Source organism: Penicillium malachiteum (genome assembly GCF_028827825.1).
Source record: "Penicillium malachiteum strain IBT 17515 chromosome Unknown utg000005l:1.0-9002435.0:326005.0-9005861.0, whole genome shotgun sequence".
Classification (NCBI taxonomy): Eukaryota; Fungi; Ascomycota; class Eurotiomycetes; order Eurotiales; family Aspergillaceae; genus Penicillium; species Penicillium malachiteum.
Window position 1 is genome coordinate 5,456,962 of NW_026643099.1, and position 19,862 is coordinate 5,476,823.

A 19,862-nucleotide genomic window follows, 5' to 3' on the forward strand; every position below is an offset into this window, starting at 1 on the left:
CATCAAAAGCCGCCTGTGACGATATCTAGCTTGAAACATCATAGCGTGATGAAAGAGAGGCGGTTAATTGGAACGGATTTATCCGGACAATTTTATTGTGCACATCGCCGGGTTGAAAATGCGGGGGGTTACATCTGGGGTTGCGGAGAAGATGATCGGTGCAGCGTTGTCATCATATATCGGCTATTCAAGTTGAAAGCATTCATGAGAAGGGTGCTCGGATGCTATCACCGGCATCTGTATAAAGTTAGTCGAAGCAAGTCTATGTTCGTGGTACATACTGCAGCCTTAGTTCGGGTGATATCCGCCACTGGCAACTAGTAGTATGGGAAAATGCCGAAGATCCAGCAAGCTACTATTGTAGTACTATGCAAACCTTGGAATATAACTCATTTCGACATTTAGAAGTTCTCAGGACGAGAAATAATGTACTCATTGTAGGTGCGCATAAGAAATGGTATCAATTAGCGGAGCGATAAAACTCATAAGCAGTGAACACCTCGCCGACTTCACCTAACAATAGAAGCCGGCGCTAGCAATAATCTACACAAATGAAGAGAAAAAAGTACCCAGACCATCGTAATTCCGTCTCAATCTCAGTCTCTGACAGGGATCAGGTGTATTTGCGGAGCTAGAAAAAAAACAAGTCAGTCCAAGTTCCAACTAAGAAGTCGAAGATCAATAACTTACATCAAGCGTCAGAGATTTACTGCTGTTCTCGACCTGATCTCTGTAGATTCCGACTAGAGCTTCACTGTTCTGGAACAAGCCAGTCTTCAAACTGATGACGATGAACTGCATGCCAGGGGCAGCGTGATCCTGAATGTAGTTCGCAATCCGGGCGACATTAGTGTTATCGAGGGCCGCATCAACCTCGTCCAACACGAAGAAGGGCGATGGCTGGTATGAGTGAATCGCGAACAGAAGAGCAAGTGCTGCCATGGTCTTCTCACCACCTGACAGGTGTTCCATATCACGGAAACGCTTGAGAGGAGGCATGGCATGGTATTTGATTCCATCAAGGTAGGGCTCATCCGAGTCCTCAATATCGAGATATCTGTAAAGGGTCAGGTCTCATGCATATCAAAGCAAGGTGTGAAGGGCACTTACGCTTGTCCACCCAATGGGTAGTTGGCACTGCGTGTTAATTCTCGGTAAATGGGGCCGATTTGCTCCGAAATGTGGGTGAAGGCCTTATTGAAAAGATCAGAGCGCTGCTTCATTACGTTTTCAAACTCGTCCTTCGCCTTTTTGGCGTGCTTTCGTGCATCTTCGAAATCCTTCTCAGTGCTACGAAGCTTGTTCTCAACAGTCTCGAGACGCTCCAAAGCCCTGGTATTGGGTGCCATCTTATCAAGCTCGCTGTTGAGAGCGCGTATCTTCTCCGATAGCTCTTCTTCAAGCTTATCGTCGGACTCCTTTAGACATATTAGTATTGTGAAGCATGATGTAGTCTTCGCATATTTTCGTTTGCATACCTCTTTGAGAGTGTCTCCAAGTGAGTCGAAATCAACCTCGATTCCATAATCCTGAACCACCGGTCCCTGCTCATCAGGATCATCGGCGTCGTCCACATCCATAGCATCTGGGTCTGCACCTTGCACCAAGTCATCAATAGGAAGCTTATCCAGGAATTTAGATGCGTCGGTCAACGGGATATCGATATCTTCGAGCTTGCATCGTCGCAGAAGAGCATAACGGCTTGATGAGTTCCGCTGAATCTCAGACTCAAGTCCATTGATGTTCTTGAGAGCTCCCTCGACGTGCTTGCTGCGCTTTTGAAGTTCTCTGCGCTGCTCAGCAAGGTTCTCTCCTGACTGAGTATAAACCTCCTTCTGCTGCTCAAGGTTCTCACGCAGAAGATCAAGCTCGGCATCGAACTCGTCCAATTTGTTTCGAATCTCATCCTGTTCACTCTTGAGCTCCTCAATCAGAGCCATGTCACGCTCATACTGAGCTTCCAGGCCGCTGACTCGATCAAGCGAGGTTTGGACTCGCTGCTTCTCGAAGCTGAGCTGGTTTTCAATACGACTCTTTTGGGTTGTGAACTCGAGTTTCTTCTGTGCTGCCTCCTCCTGCAGTGAACCCTGGTGGGCCTCGTATTCACGAATATCATCGTATCCAAGACGCTCGCAGAACTCGCGGTAAATTTCATCTTCGACTTCGCTGACCGAAGACTGGGATGTCTCAATGGTTTCATCCAATTCATCGAGATTCTCCTTCCGTTCAGTGTATTTGGGTCGTAGGTCTTCCAACTGACGCTTGACGAAGTCTATCTCGCTGCGCTTGCTCTTTATGTTCCGGTCAAGGGCCTTCAACTCTTCCTTCGCGTAGGCTAAACGCTGTTCTAGACCCACAAGCTCGCCCTGTAAGGTCTCCTCCTCCCCGCCCCGGCGATGGCTCTTGGGCAAGGTCTTAAGATCGCTGACCAACTTCTCCTTTAGCTTATGGAGATTCTCTACTTCCGAATCCTCCCAGCGCTTGGAGTTCTGTTGCGGACCTCGACCACCAGTCATGAGACCACCCTTGTGGATAACGGTTCCATCCAGAGTAACAGCTTTGGCATCGACATTTCTTTCATAGCAGAGATACTTCGCGGTTGCCAAATCGTCACAGACAATCGAGTTTCCACAGGCGTAGCTAATGGCACGCGATACTGATTCATCGTAGTCAACGGTCTCAATTGCAGGGCGCATGTTTCGGTGCATACCCTTCAAATTCGAGTTCAAGGCCTTGACTTGGATAGTTTCAAGGGGAACAAATGTCGCTTGGCCTGCACGCTGATCACGCAAATGTTGGATGCATTCCTTGGCGGTCTTTTCATTGTCCACGACAATAGCATCGAAATGGCGACCCAACACAGTGCTGACTGCTTCGGCATACTTTTTCTGCTTTGGGCGGCACAAATCACTCACGCGACCCTTGACACCAGGGAAGATACGCTTGAGAGTGGAGATTAGCTCCTTGGCGCGAAGCTCACGCTCAGTTTGCTTCTTGCCATCATCGGCTTCGAGCAGCTTTCTCAGAACGACCTGCAACTTCTCTTCAAGCTCTGTCCTCATCTGCGAGACCTTCAAACGCTCTGAAGACAAGGTATTCAGCTCCTTCTTCTTGTGATCGATATCTTTGGATGTGGTTTTGATCGACTCATTCAACGTCTTCTTGCGCCCATTCATCTGCTCCGAGTCGGTTTCAAGGGTCTTGAGCTGCCATTCTGTGTTCTCGAATTTTCCTTTGAGACTATTGACAGCTTCTGCCTCTGTCTTTCTCTGTCTTCGTAGATTGTCTAGGTTCAGCTGATCTGCAGATGAACGCTTGCTAACCTCGTCCCGTAGTTTGTGATATTCTTGCTGGTCAGCTTCGCTCAACTGTGTGCCCTGCTTGCTCATGGTCTTCTGCCATTCAGCCTCCCACTGAGCCTGGGCCTTCTCCACGAGCTTCAAGTCCTTATCGAGCTTTTTGGTTGCGTCCGAGTAGCCTGCGCGCTCCTTACTGATCTCATCGATTTTCGAAGCATATCGCTCGACCTTTTTCTGAGTGATTTCGACTTTCTCGTTGACTGGTACCAGGGAGTTGTTGAGTTCTTCAATCTCCTTCTCTTTTTTGACGATGTTCTTCTCGGCCTTTCCAACATCTCGGCCCACACGGGCGTGCTCCTTCTTGGCATCTTCGACGTTCTGTTCGTATTTCTCAACTTCACGGCGATATTCCTTGAGCTCGTCCTGGTATTTTTGAATGTCGGCACTGGAGTCATCAATCAGGCGCTGGAAGTGGAAGAGCTTCCACAGAATGTGGGTAATGATGGCTTGATCGCGCTCCTCAGCCTTCTTCGCATAGTTCTCGGCCTCTCGTTTCTGCTCCTGGTATTGCTTGACTTCGGAGTTGATACCTCGTCGACGATTGAGTTGGACTGTCTGTTGCTCGGCAGCTTCTTCCGCCTCCGCCTTCAGTTTCTCGTAGTCGGCCTTGTACTCCAGGGAACCAGAGATCTGTTCGATTAAACGGGTGAGATCCTTTGGTGATTGCGAGGCAATGGCCTCAACATCTCCTTGAAACACAAGGAAGTTGCGCGCGCGAATCAGAATGTTTTCCTCCTCCAGAGCTTCATTGTATTGCTGGGCGTTCACGACCTTGCTGTTGATGCGGTACTCGCTGACACCTGAACTGGTGATGGAACGTCGCCATTGCTGTTCTTCACCGGCATCATCCTCGTAAACAGCCATGACCCAAGCGGTCTTGGGGTCATTTGAGCCGCCATCCTGAGATGCATCCACGTTGTCGGCGTCATCATCTTGTTCTTCTTCGTTATCTCCGTTGGCGGCAGGATCTCCATCAACTTTGGACGTGCGCAAAACTCGGCCACGGTAGACGAGATCGCGAAGATTTGTCGATCGCAGGTGAGAAGACTTGATTCCTAGAACGAATGAAATCGCATCCATTCTGAAGTATGTCAGCCAAAATACTCCAAATGTAGACTTTGAATGGGCGGTATAATGCGGTCACGTACGAATTCGATTTACCAGATCCATTTGGACCGATGATAGACGTGAAGTACGCATCTCCGAATAGCAATGTGTGATGTCCCTTGTAGGACTTGAAATCTGCGGATCAGGTTAGCGATCTGCGCGAAGCACCATGTTACCGGGTTCGTCATACTGAAAAGCTCAAGGCGAATTAATTTTCCCATTATGCAAAGCTGCCGCTCCCTTAGGAAGCCCCACGCTCAGATACTCAGGAAAAACAGGTTGTGGGGGATGGTCAAATTGCGAGACTGTCAAGACACAGAGGAACCAAGAGGGGCGCGATACGGGGAATCGCGCGTCAACCCCGACGCGCCGGAATCACGTGCCCTGCTGTCAACGGTCTATCAGATGACAATTGAAGGATTTTACAGTGCATAAATGATGAATTGGTTGTTCTTGATTTTCATGAATGAATATTTTAGTCACAGCAAGGAGTAAAAAAAACTTTGAAACTTGAAATTATCTGGAGCAAAGATACTCAGGCAACTTGTGCTTGAACGCCAAGATATAGTATACTCTGTTACTGGGAACTTGAATATGGATATGTCAACTAGTTATGTAGTAATACAATTATCCTTGATTTTGGGTTAAACTCAGAACATCTATGGATTTGAATGTCATTGGCTATGTGGTATAATAAAGGTAGAAAAAAGTTGAGTAGAGTAGACACTCGATGGGATAAGAGCAATTACATCATGTATATGTACACTATGGAGACAAGATAACTTCCATCAGGCTGAGAGATAGAAAGGCAGAATTTATACATTGAGAATTATCAATGAAAATATCTTCCTTCTTATTCTCCCTATCGTCGGTATTGAACCGGGTTACCCAGGGCCAAAAAGTCATCAGCGACAAAGCCATTGGAATCCACTCTGAGCGACTGGTGCTGACCTTCAACACTCAATAAGATGAAGTCTTCACCGGTAAAGATCTGACGCATAGACATGAAAACTTTCCAAATACCAGTACTCAGCCCCTTAACAGGTGCCTTCAAGAGACTTGACTGTGGTTCGTCGGCGGAGCCAATCTTTTTGCTGTCATTCTCGAATCGCTGTCTCGAATCTTCTGAGACAATCAGCCGGCGAGCAATGGAGACCTGCGAAGGGAGAACCTCCAGCTGGTAGGGCTTTGTGAAAGGGATCATGCGTCGGACCGCAAATTGAATCTTGGTCTGATTAACACCGGTCTTAACAGCTTTGATATTGCGGACCAGATGGCCCGTTCGAACGATGAATAGTGTGCCCATAGCACTCATGGTGATGCATATACCACCAAACAACCCCTTCTGCCACATAGGGCGCTCAATCTTTGAGTCGGTGAAGACATCGTAGGAGTTGAAGAGAGCGTATGCAAAACAGAATGCTGAGAGTCCGTATGCACTGAAAATATAGGCTCGATGTGAGGGCGCCCGGAAGAGGACTACCTCTCCTTCTCTTGCGACCTTAAGCGCTAATCGTCCAACTGAACCTGTTGGGATGTTCGTGTGTGTAGGAAAGGTTTTTGGCGCAGGCCGCGAGGTCGGTTTAGCTTGAGCGCGAGCTCCTCGAGGCGCACTAGACGCGAATGATCGCCAAGAGACTTGGGCTGTTCGAAATTGAGATCGCAGCGAAGGTCCGGTGCAAGACCGTCCTAATATGCGAAATGTCGGTAGCTTAGCGGCCATTATTGCGGAGGTTCTATTAATGCCAGGGTCAGTTTAACTTCGCCGCAAAGCGGTGCCATTCTTGCAACAGCAAAGCTGGCGCCGTGGATTATGGCCAAGTCAATTCCATTACCACCACATGAGATGACAGATGTTGGCTTTTCAGGGTAAGACTTACCCAAATACCGATCAGTCCACCGTTATTCTCCTCGGAAAACAGCGCCAGATCGAAAACAGCCGCCGCGGCAGAAAAATATTCCCGTCCCGGCCGCCGGTGAAGCTCCCAACGCCCTCAACGTCTAATCAACCTCCAATTCCAACACCTCACGAATCAATTACATTATCGAATAAGGGATCTAGCGCGGCTTGACGCGGCTGTGGGCTCTTGGTTGTTTTTATCCGTCTCTGCCGAATATACATCTTCTCCGCAAACTTGCGACGCCTGCAGTGTATATCTCCGCCAGATCCGTATCTCTCCACTACCTCTTTGAAGGCTTCAGACCATACACATTCAGAATGGCAGCTCGCGTTCCCATTACCCAGGCCTCGGCCATGTTTGCCCGTCGCCAGCCTCGGGTCCTTCACATTTTCAAGCGTAAGTATTGTCCATCGACCAGACAATGCGACTGCGTGGGCTTCGATCCTTATCGGAATTCGATATCCGCCAGAAAACAAAGCGGTCTTACACGCCAAATGAGGACCACAACGACTAATTATGTTGAATATAGGCATGCAATCTTCTTCAGCTCCTTCAACTCAGAACCCCGCCTACCCTCTTTACCCCTCAGTCAGCCAGCTCCTGCACGAGAAGAACATTCCCGAGTCCGAAGTCTCCAAGATCCCCGCCTCAGGTCCCAAGGGCCGCCTCCTGAAGGGTGATGTCCTTGCCTACATTGGCCAGATCGCTACCGAGTACCCAGCTCAGCAAGCCGCTCAGCTCGCCAAGCTGACACACATGGACCTGAGCAACATCAAGATCGCCGCCCCGGCCCCCAAGCCCGCACCAGTTGCGGAGCAAGCAATCAAGGAGGAGGTCAAGCCCCTACCAATGACTTCTGTCGCCATCTCAGTTTCCTTGGCCGCTGTCCTCTCTGCCCAGAGAAAGCTACACAAGATTGGTGTCACCGTCCCAGTATCCCGATTCCTGGCTTTGGCTACCGACCTTGCGAACGACGACCTGCCACGCTCGAAGACCCAGAAGCCCTCTGCCGATGAGCTGTTTGACGAGATTCTTGGCGGTGAGCCCGTCAACGTCTCCCGTGGCGATTACATTCCTGAATTAAATGTCTTTGACGCTGCCCAAGCGCCGAAGCGAAGCGTGTCTGTCACTGAGGATATCATTGACTTCTTGAGCGCAAAGCCCGGCAAGCGAGCTGCGTCTGCTACCTCAATTGTTGATTTCGAGGGTATTGAGGAATCAGCTGGTGGTGCCTCGAATATCTTCAGCTTGACTGTTCCTGTTGGCGAGGAGGTGCGTGCGAAGGCATTCCTTGAGCGCATCAAGGACTTGCTTCAGATCGAGCCCGTCCGTCTGGTCCTCTAAAATTGTGATTGATTATTTTAAATTATCCCCCGGCCTTGAAGAATTCTCTTCTCTTTTCTTTTTCATGTCCCCAGTGCGTTTTGAGGACCCAAGGCTTTGTATTTAGTATAGCATCGATAATTTGATACCGCTTAGTCGGCTTTTATGAACCTTTATTTTCTGTTGAATAGAAAATACTATCTCGGATATGCATACCTCGAGTTGCACTTGCAAATAATATTATGGCCAATCGAGCACCCTAATGTACAAGCTTAATTGAATAATCCGATGAATCCAGATTGAGTATGGTAAATTCAGGTCTAAACCTTTGATCATCTCATCCTAACATAATAAAAACAAACCCCTGCGCCGGACCGATGATATGGCCTAATTAGATCGAATTGAGAACCACAACACGCAAGCAGTGCAGTAAGAAAGAAAACAGGAAAAAGGTCATATCGTCATATCAAAGGGAGGCAAAACAAGTTGCCAGAAATAACCATCCGCGCCGACGCAAAGTTGAATATGGGGACCCATTTGAAACACCATGAGCGCCACGCTTGGACTCGAAAAGGGAAAAGGGGCGCCGAATAAAAGAAACCAAAAAAGACATCACCATAGAAGAAGAAGAAGAAAAAAAGCCCATAATGAAGGAAGAAATCAGGGGAGGATACGAGCATCGTATCTGAGCTGACAGAGAAATTGAGAAGCCGGACATAATGTAGTAAATGCCGATGCAGATATGCTTAAAACCGTAACGAAATCCATGCTACCATGCAATGACAATGCCCGCCCGAGGATAAGACCAAAACTCCGTGTGGTATGCAGATAAAAGGCGCAGAATGAGATGATCAATAACCGGATTTAGCGAATGGTGCCCCATTCGGCCAATCTGCTGACCTCTCGTCTCGAATCTCGAGTGGAACGTTTGTCGAATATCTTCCAGAACCGCAGGGTCTCGTCACCAGCACCCGTCACAACAGTCTGTCCGTCTGGACTCATTGCGAGGTACAAGACACGGAAAGTGTGGCCTGTCAGTGAAACCACCTGTTCCATGCGAGGGTACTTCCAGATCACAATCTGGTTTTGACTGTATCCGTGAGTGCTGATAATCTCGTCTGAGTTCTTAGACCAGGACAGATTGCAGACTTGGCTTCCCGTGTCCACTTCCTTGATCATCGACCCGGTCGACGTATTCCAGAACTTGATCGTGCGATCCGCGGTACCGCCTCCAGATGCGAGTAAGTGGTGTTGATGGGGTGACCATGCAATGGCCTTAACTGCGGCAGAGTGATCCGAGAAGCGGTAAAGAGGAGTCTCGCTTAGCTTGTCCCAGACCATCAGTTTGTTGTCATTTCCACCAGACGCTAACTGACCATCATCGGTGTTCCACTTCAATCCACAAACCTCCTGTTTGTGACCAGACAAGCGGCGAAGGTATTGATCAGGAGAACGGACGTCGCGGTGATAGATGAGACGATCGCGAGAGCCAGATGTGAGGATATGGTCATTCCATGCCAGGGCGCCAACTCGATTAGTGTGACCAATCATGGTACGCAATCGTCGACAATGCTCAGCGTCCCAGATCTGCACCAGGCCCTTGCCCGTTCCGATTGCAAGATGCGTACCCCTCTGAATCCAGCTCACGCTAGTGACTGTGTCGTCTTTGAGCTCACAGAGCTTGGTGACACGACCAGACTGAGAGTTCCACATGTAGACCGAATTGGCTAACCCAACACCCAGAATATTGCTACTGCCCCAGTCTACCAGGTTCAGGTAGAAGTCGTCCTGCAGATCCGGCGCATCCAGGACCTTGTAGGGAACCTTATTCACGTAGCGCGGCTGCTTGCGTGGGGTTTCGAGAATCCGTTGACTATCATAGCGAATTGGCGACAAGCTATACAGCTCAGAACGGACATCCAGATTGGGTCCATGGGCGCTTCGAGGAGTTTTGGAGGGAGTTGGGTGGTTGGAGGCTGACCGGCTGGGTCCATAGTTGAAGAGATTCTTATGAGGGGTTGAAGGAGTAATGCTAGCGGGTGGAAGGTTGGCAAGAAGTGCTGGTGGGGTGTGAGATCGGGTTTTATCAAGAATGCCACTGCCGAATCCTAATAAAGGATCCGATGAAGCTGAAGTGAGATCTGGCTGTGGGACTGTATTCCCGAACAGCTCACTTCTCAACACGCGAGAGAACGTTCGGTTCGCTTCCTCGGCTGAATCTATAGAATCAGTAAGCACGATCTGGACGTGACCGAAAAAAAAGAAAGAGAAATAAACAAAAAACACCAAAGGCAGGAAGATAGGTTACTCACTCTTCTGGAAATGAAGCTCAGGATTAGGTGCCCGTCTCTTCACCTTGGATGGTGTTGCCGGACACCCGTCTTCATGAAGCAAGTTGTACGTCGCTTGGAGGTCCTGTCCCTCACGGTTGGGGATAAACCTGGAATTCAAGTCAGTCATCATCATGCCAATTGGAAGGTGGATTTGTCATGGCAAGTCTTGGGATGTATTGATATCATGATATCATCCGAAGACCGCCCTCTTCCTGCTATTGACTCAAACGTACCGATCGCCATAAACCCGCTGTCTCTTCCGGCAAGGACTTGCTCCCGGTGTCCTGTCTCTCTGTCGTCCCGCATCCTCATAATCCTTTAGCGCCCTGGTCAATGCTGCGGCATCCACCGGGTCTGACCCCTCCAGCGCACGAGGAAAAGTCCCCAAGTTATCTTGATAGAATATCGTCTTCTTTGCCGGGGCACTGGGTGGTGTTTTGGAACCTGGAGGCGATGCGATATTTGCCGCTTGCGATTTGGTATTCTTTGTTGTTGTCCCACTACTCACACCTGCGTCCTGAGGTCGGTCCCCCATGCTGGCGGCTGATCCTCAGGCCTCAGATGTAAAATGCGCTTTTTATCGGCGAGAATGGCTCGGAGCATGCGATATGATTCCAGATGTTGATGAAGAGGCTGGCAATCCCAGAGTAAGAAGGCGATCGGTGGTTTATTTGAAGCAATTGTTCTTTGTTGAAATGCGATGAAAGGCCGGGTTCAGGTTTCAGGATCAAAAACTATTCCAGTTGGAGAATATACCCAAAGATCAGGAATTCTTTGAACGGATGAAACCATTCCAGATCAAAGGGCATTCAATGACAAAGGGGATCAAGGTATCCAAGGGCGACTCTCATCCCTCTCTGGGTCACGCGTCGGGAACGCTATACCCTATTAGGACTACCGCGAGAAGCCGCCCATCAACACGATCTCCCACTCTATTCTATGGAGAACTCTAGTATACAACAGAGTATGGAGTACAAGATAATCGATTATCTTGTTTATTCTCTGGTTCGGTTCTTTTTTATCTGATCACCGACATATTGTGCCCTCCAGACCTTTGCTAATTATCATCCCAGATCCCGATCGATAATGCATTTCAGTCCAGTCGGGAACAGGTTTCGAGGATGCAGCTAACTCCCCCATGTGCTGATCAAAAGTTGCTTCTTCCCCTCACTGCAGTCTCAGACTTGTTTACATTCACGCGTGCCCCGGGTAACTTCATTGGACTATGTCATAGGCTAAGGAGTGGGGGTGAAGCATCAGACGCGAACCGGGGGCTGCGCGCGCTTTCACGCGCCATGGACGCGAGCTTGGACCATAATCAGCTTAGATTGTCTTTACCAATCAATTACGCCTTGTCGGAGATTTACAAGAAAAACACTAAATTCCCCTTAAAACACTGATCCTTGGTGGTGATCATCCTGAGACCTATAGGATTTTGTATATCCTCCTGTACTTTGTAATTGCTGTAACAATTGCACGGGATATACCACTTCCTGGTTCTTATCTATGCGTGAACTGTCACCGCCAACGGGAAAACCTTGCCCGCACTTGACACATCCCCACAACATCTTGACTATGCGCTCCCCTGTTCTCTCCTTGAGTCGTAATATTCTCTCTCGATCAAATTCCACTATGGCGCAGGTTTCAAAGGTTCCCGCCCAGCAATTTCTGGATTTTGTCAATGCTTCCCCTACTCGTATGCTTCTGTAATCCTGTGGATCGTGGATCGTGGAGCTGACCGGGTCTAGCCTTCCATGCCGTGCAATCTGCCAAGGACCTTCTGAGTAAGGCGGGCTTCCAAGAAATCAAGGTACTCCTCATTCCCCACTGATCTATAGGGGACATATCAACATAGCTTGGGACATGTTTAACTCACAAAATGTGTAGGAAAAAGATTCCTGGGCCTCCACTTGCAAGCCAGGTGGTCGTTACTATCTGACCCGCAACACCACTACTCTGGTCGCTTTCGCTATTGGTCAAAAATGGAAGGTGAGTTAACAAAGGCATTGTGTGAAGAAACTCAGACAGTCACTGACGGAAACAAAGCCCGGTAACTCAATTGCCATGATTGGTGCCCACACTGACTCCCCTGTCCTGCGGGTCAAGCCTGTCAGCAAGAAGCAGGGTGAGGGTTTCATCCAGGTTGGTGTTGAGGCTTATGGTGGTGGTATCTGGCACACCTGTATGTATAGGCCATTGAACATAGTCTTGTGGATTAAAACTAATTATCATAGGGTTTGACCGTGACCTTGGTGTCGCCGGTCGGGTTATGACTCGTGCCAGTGATGGATCTATTGTGCAGAAGCTGGTCAAAGTTGACCGTCCCAGTATGTTGAATTTCTTTCTTATGTTTCTATTATTTGGACCTCTTGGCTAATTTTAATAGTCCTTCGTATTCCCACTCTGGCCATCCACCTTGACCGCCAGGAGACTTTCTCCTTTAACAAGGAGACCCAGCTGTTTCCCATTGCTGGTCTGGTTGCGGATCAACTTAACGAGACTACTGAGTCCAAAGAGGATGAGTTCGCTCCTTTGAAGAACGTGGCTCAACGCCACCACACCCAGTTTGTTGAGCTTGTTGCGGCTGAGGCTAAGGTGAAGCCCGAGGACATCCTGGACTTTGAACTGATCCTCTTCGATACTCAGCAGTCCTGCCTGGGTGGAATGAATGAAGAGTTCATCTTCTCCCCTCGTCTGGACAACCTGAACTGCACCTTCTGTGCCACCTCTGCTCTTACCGAGTCGGCTCCTACTACCCAGTCTCTGGAGAACGAGGAAGCTATCCGCCTGATTGCTCTGTTCGATCACGAGGAGATCGGTAGCCGCACTGCTCAGGGCGCTGACTCCAACATCCTGCCCTCTATTATCCGCCGTCTGTCGGTTCTTCCCTCGCAGGCTTCCTCGTCAGAGGATGTGTCCACTGCTTATGAGCAGACCCTCTCCACCTCCTTCCTGGTCTCCGCCGATATGGCTCACTCCGTCAACCCTAACTACTCCACCAAGTACGAGTCTGACCACAAGCCTGTGATGAACAAGGGTTGTGTCATCAAGATTAACGCCAACGCCCGCTATGCCACCAACTCCCCCGGTATCGTCTTGCTCCAAGAGATTGCTCGTAAGAAGGGTGAGCAGGAGGGTCTTCCTGTTCCCCTGCAGCTGTTTGTTGTCCGTAACGACTCGAGCTGCGGTAGCACCATCGGCCCTATGCTGTCTGCTGCTTTGGGTACCCGCACCCTGGATCTGGGTAACCCTCAGCTGAGCATGCACAGTATCCGTGAGACCGGTGGTACTTACGATGTTGACCACGCCATTCGCCTCTTCACTGGATTCTTCGAGCATTACTCGGAGTTGGCTCCTAAGATCTTTGTGGACTAAACTGGATTGGTGAAGATTCAAGACTACTGAGAATATCATGTAAAGAAAAGGTCAAAATCAGCTTTAACAGATTCAGTTTACATTATTCAAGCCCAATTTATTCCATTTTCATACACGAAAACGACTTGAAACATCATATTATTACTATTTTTTTTTCGTCAATTATGTCAAACCCTCCAGGTTTGTATACTGTAGGCTGTACTCCGCACGCGGCCGGCCCGAGATAAGTCCGCATCCGCTCTCCTTAATGACGGGACTCCACTCTACTCTTATCAACCACTGGACACCCGATTGCAGAACAGCTTCCATGCCCCCATGATCCTCTATGACCGACGTCGATGCCTTCCGCGATGCAGAGTTCATCGCCGATACGTCTGGTATATCCTTCAACGATGACGCAGAGAGCGTTTCAGGTGTCGGGGCTGGCCCGCGGAGCGCCCAGGACCGCATCCGCGTGAGGAAACTCCAGTCAAAAGCGAAGATAGCTTCACTCGACAGATTACTTCGAGATCTTGATATCCTCGTGTATTGTCAACTATCTGCTCTGTACTATATGGAGTGAGTCGTGTTCTTTTCCCCCCACTGAGGGCCTCAGTCATTGTATGTCGTCATGCAATGAGCTGTCAGCTTGAATCATACCTATTACCCCGACATTTCATAATCGCATGAATGCTAACGTCTCTTCCTGCTTACCAGCTGCTCTGTTATCCTCTTCGCCATCCGCGCCGTAGTTGAACTAATATTCTTTTCGCCGAAAGTCTCCCCATTCGAACCAACTCGCAATCAGCCTTTTATTGGAGCCATTCTCGCCAGTAACCTCATTTGCATGATCTTTCACGCCTTTCTCATTCGCCCAGAAGCTGGAGAAGCCACGCGCGGATATCTACACGGCGGTCTATTCATCGATTTCATCGGACAAACTCCCGTCCCTATCTTCCGACTTCTCTCATTCGACATCTTAATCTTGCTTGTCGATTTCGTCATGCTAGGCCTGATTATTGAGCGCGTGAAAACAGCTGCGATAATTAGCCCACCATCTACTACTGCTGCTTCTACAACGAATAACGACACCATGAACACCTCAGATCGAAACACAGAGGGACAAGCACTAGGGCAAGAACAAGACCAAGACCACGATGCAGAGGAACGGGGTGTTGTGCGAGGAAGCGAACAGACAGAAGATACCGCTACAACACCCACACTCTCAATAGAAGATGACGACATCAACGATGAACGAAATACCCTTCTCGCTGATCCGGGCGAATACACCTCAGGCCGAGATAACCACCCCCTCGACTTATTCGCATCGGGCCAGGCTGTGATTATGCATATGGGGCTATTCAGTACAATAAGGGGTCAATGGGTGCACTCTAGTATTCCACATCGTCCAGCTGGTTACTCGCCGTCACCGGAGACAGCGATGTTTCTTCGGCAGCGGTTCGGATTGCAGGTTGGCACCGATGGACGAATTGTACGGGTGGGTCGGTAGATACCCTTGATATATGGGTGATATGCATGTATTCTAGCTATGTTAAATGATCATATGGCCCAAGGATCAACTCGGTGCTGGATACCGAGTGCATGACTACGAAATAGGACATAGCTCAGATGATATGAGATGAAGCATGTTTAAGAACTCGAATCAGTAGGAAGTATGAAGACTTATGCGAAAGTCAACAAGGTCGCGACCTGAAATAAAATCAAATAATAGTTCCATGGAATCAAAACACAAACCCGGGTATCTAAATAACACTAACCATCCACGGGTTGTGTCCAACAAAGCCTCTGGTGCCAAACCCTCATCATCACTCAATCAAATACTCTGCTCTGTCTTCTCTCTTCTCGTAAGAATCTCATCCACAATACCCATTTCCTTCGCCTCCTCGGCGCCCATGAAATAATCCCGCTCCATCAACTTCTCAATATCATCCAACGTCAACTTCTTCGGCCCATTCAAATGTTTCATATAGATATTATTCAGCTGCTCCCGAATCCGCAAAATCTCTTTCGCATGGATCGCGATATCAGTAGCCTGGCCACTGTATCCACCTGAGGGCTGGTGGATCATAACGGAGGAATGGGGGAGCGAGAAACGTTTTCCTGGGGCGCCCGCTGCGAGGAGGAGAGAGCCCATTGAGGCGGCCTGGCCGATGCAGATTGTGCTTACTGGTGCGGAGATGTAGGTCATTGTGTCGTAGATTGCAAGGCCTAGGGTATAGTTAGTAATGATCATCGCATGTATGTTGATGTGTAAGAGGATGGGCCAAGTACCAGCTGTGACCGAGCCACCGGGGGAGTTGATATAAAGGTGGATTGGTTTCTTGGGGTTATCAGCTTCAAGGAAGAGGAGCTGAGCTACGATTGATGAGGACATCGCTTGGTCGACTTCGCCGTTTAGACAGACGATGCGCTCTTTTAATAGCTTGGAGAAGATATCGTCTGGGTGGGTTAGCGGGTGCTGGTTGTGAGGGATCGAAGTTGGATAGGTAATTCGTATTTTAGGATAACGTACAAGTATGCCAGCCTCCAGCCTATATAGAAGAGTCATTAGTCCTGACTCTGATGTTATACCTGGGATTACACTCACCACTGTCTCTGTGATAAAAGGCATTGGCGTTCCTCCCCGCGGAGGTAAGAAGTGGGAGGGAGCGGAAGTCGAAAATGACGCGCTGGTAGTAGTCGTCCAGAAAGGGACGAAAGGGCGAGTGGCCATGCGACCAGCCCGCTGGGCTAGAGGAGCTACAGCGCGCATCATTTTCGATGTTGTTGACCTACACGGGGATTGGAGCTGGGTGAGGAGAAGTGGAAGGAGTTGGATAAGTTGGACGCTAAGATAAGGAAGCTTCCCAGCCCCAAAGCTCCACTCTAAATTCAACTTGAAGTATTGTATGAGCACTGTATAGATTCTATGTCATAAATATTGATATTCGAGATATTGAATTCGGAGCTCTCATATAAACTTCAACCAAGTTCATTGAATATACAGTATACAATTATCACATACAGGAAGCTATTCGGACTTGGTACTCAACTCCGCAAATAGCGGACTCTGATTGGTGCGAAGTGGATTACGGGTGATCGCAACAAAAATCCATTTCTCCTTTCACCATCACCGACATGCAGTGCACTAATCATCGTATCCCTTATGAGCTATGGCGTCTCCGTGTCTTCCATGAGATATTCGGCCCTTCCTACATATCCCAATCCTCGCGCCACTTCTCAACCTCTAAGCCATGCCAGGACGAGCCCAAGTCACAGGATGAATCCCCGATTCCTCCATCTCAGCGCCTACCACAATCGCCTCTCATAACACACCCGCGCCCAGGCCCAGGGAAAAATCTCGGCCGCAAATTACCGCCCACCATCGATGGTCCCGAGCCTCTAGCAAAGAATCCATGGGCGCAAGCTCTGGCGTCACCGTTGCGAACATGCACGGTATCAGGCGCAAGATTACCACGCGATTTGATGGGAGACTGGGGTCTAGTACGACGACCACAATCAGATGACCTATACCTACTACCGGTGGATTATCTGAAAGAATCTCTTCAGAAAATCTCGAAGAATAAGGGCGAACGGGAAGCCGATGGGAAGATGGACGATGCCATCAAGACAAGAAAGAGTAGTACACGCCGCCAACTAGTCTTCAAGATGTTCAATGCTATTCCGTTCCTTCGTCTCATGATTAAACCTTTGGGGAAGCCGGGTGGTAAGAAACCACATGTTTCAAGGTTAATTCCCTTCCGGTGGAGACACCCGCAGGGACCTATCACCCAGCGCGAGGAAAAGCAACTCGTATGGATGGACGATATGCCGCAGTACTTGCTACGACATATGAGAAGTGATCTCAGCAAGCGCCTTGTAAGGGCTTGTCTGCAGGCTAATACTCTTGGTGCTGCGAATGGTGTTTGGAGCGTCATTGATATGCAGGGTTATTCGACATCGGCTCTCTTGCAGGGATTGCAAGGGCTTCGGCCAGTGACAAACATGGAATGTGGTGCCGTTATTCTTCTAGGTGAAGAACAAGTGGAAGGTGACACTGGAGTCGCTGGAACTGAGTCTTTCCCGGAGTCTGTGACTATCCCTCAGATTGAGAGAGGCGCCCCGGTGTTCGATCTATCAGTGCTTTTGTCTACTTCAGAGTTGGCTGAGCTGCGTCAGTCAGTCCCTCATTTCCAGAACTCAGCTCTCTTCTTCAGGCCGAATAACAAGGCTGTGATGGATTTGATGTTGTCTTTGTGGAAATTAAAGCAGTACTTGGTTGAAGATCCGGCGCTCGAAGGAGCTAATCTCAAATAATACTATAATAAGATCTACATGGTGTCCATCTCAACAAATAAACATCCATTATATCCGGCTTGAAGATTTGCTCGGCTTTTTATATTCCACTTTTTCAAGTCTTCAAAGTTTGTATGGTCATATTGAGTGTCAAGGAGCTCCGAGTCCAGCAGCTCATCCAAAACTACTCATCTACTACTAGAAGTCTCACAGCAACCTCGATTAGAACGGGTCCCAGAACCCCAAATGCCCAGGATACTCATATATCTCCTCTTCCCTTGATTCTACACAGCCTGAAGTTATATCCATACTTACGGCCTTGTGAGCCTAGACTCACATGTGCACTTGACACGCTCAACCATCGGGCACTAGAACTAGCGCCAACTACACCTAGCCAAGTACTATGCCCTGGCTGGGATCACTTTCACACCGCCCACTCCCACGTACCCCTCTTATTCTTTCACTATTCCATACCTTATTACTCTTGTTCATTATATTTGGATCAGTAAATTTGAGAACACACCTAAGCTAGCTTCAAATGCTAGGGTTGACAAGCTATGGAAAAAGACAACTCAGAGGAAGGAGAGATTCTTCATTCCCTGTTCGCCCGCAAGATTGTTCGAATCAGTGATAGTCTTGTAGTGAAAAAAGGCCCAGATCTTCGAGCCCACGAAGTATCAAATCTTCGATTCGTTGCCGCGAACACAACAATCCCTGTGCCGAAGGTGCACGATGTTCAGTATGAAAATGGCAAAGTCACAGCCATCATCATGGACAATATGCCTGGCAAACGACTGGACGAAGTTTGACGAAGTTTGACGAAGTTTGGATGGCATTAACCCCCGACCAAAAGCTATCTGTTGCTGAACAACTCCGTGACTATATCACTCAGTTACGAAACCTCAAGGGCACCTACATTGGAGGTGCTGATGGTGGAACTGCCATCACAGACAAATACATCTCAATTGAAGGAGGCCCATTTGAATCTGAGCGGATGTTCAAGAAGTGGATTCTTGAAGACCTTGCGCCAGGCCTACCTGGAATCTACCAACACTTTGCGGAGCATGCATTAACGAATGATCATGAAATTTTCTTCACTCATTCTGATTTCGCTACTCGCAATATTCTTGTTGATGACTCGGACTCGGGGAAATGCGAGGTCACTGCTATCCTTGACTGGGAGTGGTCTGGATGGTACCAAGAGTACTGGGAATACTACAAGGCATATCGGAATTTACTACCCATGCCCGACTGGCCTGATTACCTCGTCCGCATTTTCCCACCCAAGTATGAAAAAGAGTACATTGCCATGTCTTGGTTGTCAGGTTTTGGTCGCAGTTGACCGAAACTTTTGAATTAACGGCACCTGGGGTTGCCAACTTTCATAGATCCATATAATTAATCAATCTGTTTATGCTCATCAAGAGCAGAAGAAAAAAAAAGACTTAAAACAAAAAGGAAAAAGAAAAGGCAAAAAAAGATTTCTCAGGTTTTTGTTTTTAGGAATAGCCGAACGGGGGGGGTCGAACCCCCAACCTTGAGATTAAGAGTCTCACGCTCTACCGATTGAGCTAGCCCGGCAGGGCTGGTTGGAAGAGGTTCAAATTATGGCTACATAAGCCAAAATGCTTACATCTTGGCTTTGATCCGCTGGAGACTCCAGGCAAGTTGCATACAGATGTATTAGCACTGTTACCCGGGAAATCGAATCATGATCCCAACTTGAAGGTTTCACACGTGAATGCCTATTTTGGACTTCACGTTGTTACTAGCGCTAGTATCAGTGGCTAATCCCAATCAATATCGCTAGTACTAGACACATGTGCATCATGATGGTCTGATATATTTCTGGCATGAATGAAACTTGAATGTACTACTACTACTACCTTTGCCGACTTCAAGGTTCCAAGGTTCCTTTCATTCCCACGCCTGGGCACTACCAAAATCACTGGCAATAACCTTGGAACCAACGAGAAAAAGCCCATGTGCATATGTGCATACTTGCCCAGGTGGGTAAGTGAAATATCAATACTATTGAACCAACCAAATTCATTATCTGACTCAGGCTGTATAGCATCATGGCAACCTCATCAAACATCCATGGATTACTACGCAATACACATCGGAGCAATTCTTCGAGAGTAGTGGGGCAATCTTATTCGACCTTTCTAACAGCCAAAACAAGACTG

At 48.5% G+C, this 19,862-nt stretch overlaps 9 protein-coding genes across 9 annotated transcripts; 5 read left to right on the forward strand and 4 right to left on the reverse strand.

Moving 5' to 3' along the window:
- Positions 1–613: 613 nt before the first annotated feature.
- Positions 614–4,687, reverse strand: N7483_012051 (cohesin subunit SMC1; the record flags this gene model as incomplete). Its single annotated transcript, XM_057095478.1, has 6 exons — positions 614–631; positions 691–1,057; positions 1,111–1,418; positions 1,479–4,440; positions 4,508–4,601; positions 4,657–4,687. 6 exons carry the CDS (start codon positions 4,685–4,687, stop codon positions 614–616), a joined length of 3,780 nt encoding a protein of 1,259 aa, XP_056941449.1.
- A 641-nt stretch (positions 4,688–5,328) lies between these two features.
- On the reverse strand, positions 5,329–6,189 carry N7483_012052 (uncharacterized protein; the record flags this gene model as incomplete). The annotated part of the gene is made up of 1 exon (XM_057095479.1): positions 5,329–6,189. The coding sequence occupies one exon, from the start codon at positions 6,187–6,189 to the stop codon at positions 5,329–5,331; it is 861 nt and encodes a 286-aa protein (XP_056941450.1).
- Positions 6,190–6,684: 495 nt separating this feature from the next.
- Positions 6,685–7,711, forward strand: pdx1 (uncharacterized protein; the record flags this gene model as incomplete). Its single annotated transcript, XM_057095480.1, has 2 exons — positions 6,685–6,763; positions 6,897–7,711. The coding sequence occupies 2 exons, from the start codon at positions 6,685–6,687 to the stop codon at positions 7,709–7,711; spliced, it is 894 nt and encodes a 297-aa protein (XP_056941451.1).
- An 843-nt stretch (positions 7,712–8,554) lies between these two features.
- On the reverse strand, positions 8,555–10,558 carry N7483_012054 (WD40 repeat domain-containing protein; the record flags this gene model as incomplete). Its single annotated transcript, XM_057095481.1, has 3 exons — positions 8,555–9,909; positions 10,003–10,130; positions 10,257–10,558. 3 exons carry the CDS (start codon positions 10,556–10,558, stop codon positions 8,555–8,557), a joined length of 1,785 nt encoding a protein of 594 aa, XP_056941452.1.
- A 1,097-nt stretch (positions 10,559–11,655) lies between these two features.
- N7483_012055 (M18 family aminopeptidase) lies at positions 11,656–13,398 on the forward strand (the record flags this gene model as incomplete). The annotated part of the gene is made up of 6 exons (XM_057095482.1): positions 11,656–11,719; positions 11,772–11,833; positions 11,911–12,012; positions 12,070–12,205; positions 12,258–12,350; positions 12,410–13,398. The coding sequence occupies 6 exons, from the start codon at positions 11,656–11,658 to the stop codon at positions 13,396–13,398; spliced, it is 1,446 nt and encodes a 481-aa protein (XP_056941453.1).
- A 325-nt stretch (positions 13,399–13,723) lies between these two features.
- On the forward strand, positions 13,724–14,887 carry N7483_012056 (DSC4 family protein; the record flags this gene model as incomplete). The annotated part of the gene is made up of 2 exons (XM_057095483.1): positions 13,724–13,956; positions 14,095–14,887. The coding sequence occupies 2 exons, from the start codon at positions 13,724–13,726 to the stop codon at positions 14,885–14,887; spliced, it is 1,026 nt and encodes a 341-aa protein (XP_056941454.1).
- Positions 14,888–15,211: 324 nt separating this feature from the next.
- Positions 15,212–16,153, reverse strand: N7483_012057 (ATP-dependent Clp protease proteolytic subunit; the record flags this gene model as incomplete). Its single annotated transcript, XM_057095484.1, has 4 exons — positions 15,212–15,606; positions 15,670–15,837; positions 15,911–15,929; positions 15,986–16,153. The coding sequence occupies 4 exons, from the start codon at positions 16,151–16,153 to the stop codon at positions 15,212–15,214; spliced, it is 750 nt and encodes a 249-aa protein (XP_056941455.1).
- Positions 16,154–16,515: 362 nt separating this feature from the next.
- On the forward strand, positions 16,516–17,694 carry N7483_012058 (uncharacterized protein; the record flags this gene model as incomplete). The annotated part of the gene is made up of 1 exon (XM_057095485.1): positions 16,516–17,694. The coding sequence occupies one exon, from the start codon at positions 16,516–16,518 to the stop codon at positions 17,692–17,694; it is 1,179 nt and encodes a 392-aa protein (XP_056941456.1).
- A 536-nt stretch (positions 17,695–18,230) lies between these two features.
- Positions 18,231–19,015, forward strand: N7483_012059 (Aminoglycoside phosphotransferase; the record flags this gene model as incomplete). Its single annotated transcript, XM_057095486.1, has 2 exons — positions 18,231–18,476; positions 18,527–19,015. 2 exons carry the CDS (start codon positions 18,231–18,233, stop codon positions 19,013–19,015), a joined length of 735 nt encoding a protein of 244 aa, XP_056941457.1.
- Positions 19,016–19,862: the final 847 nt, after the last annotated feature.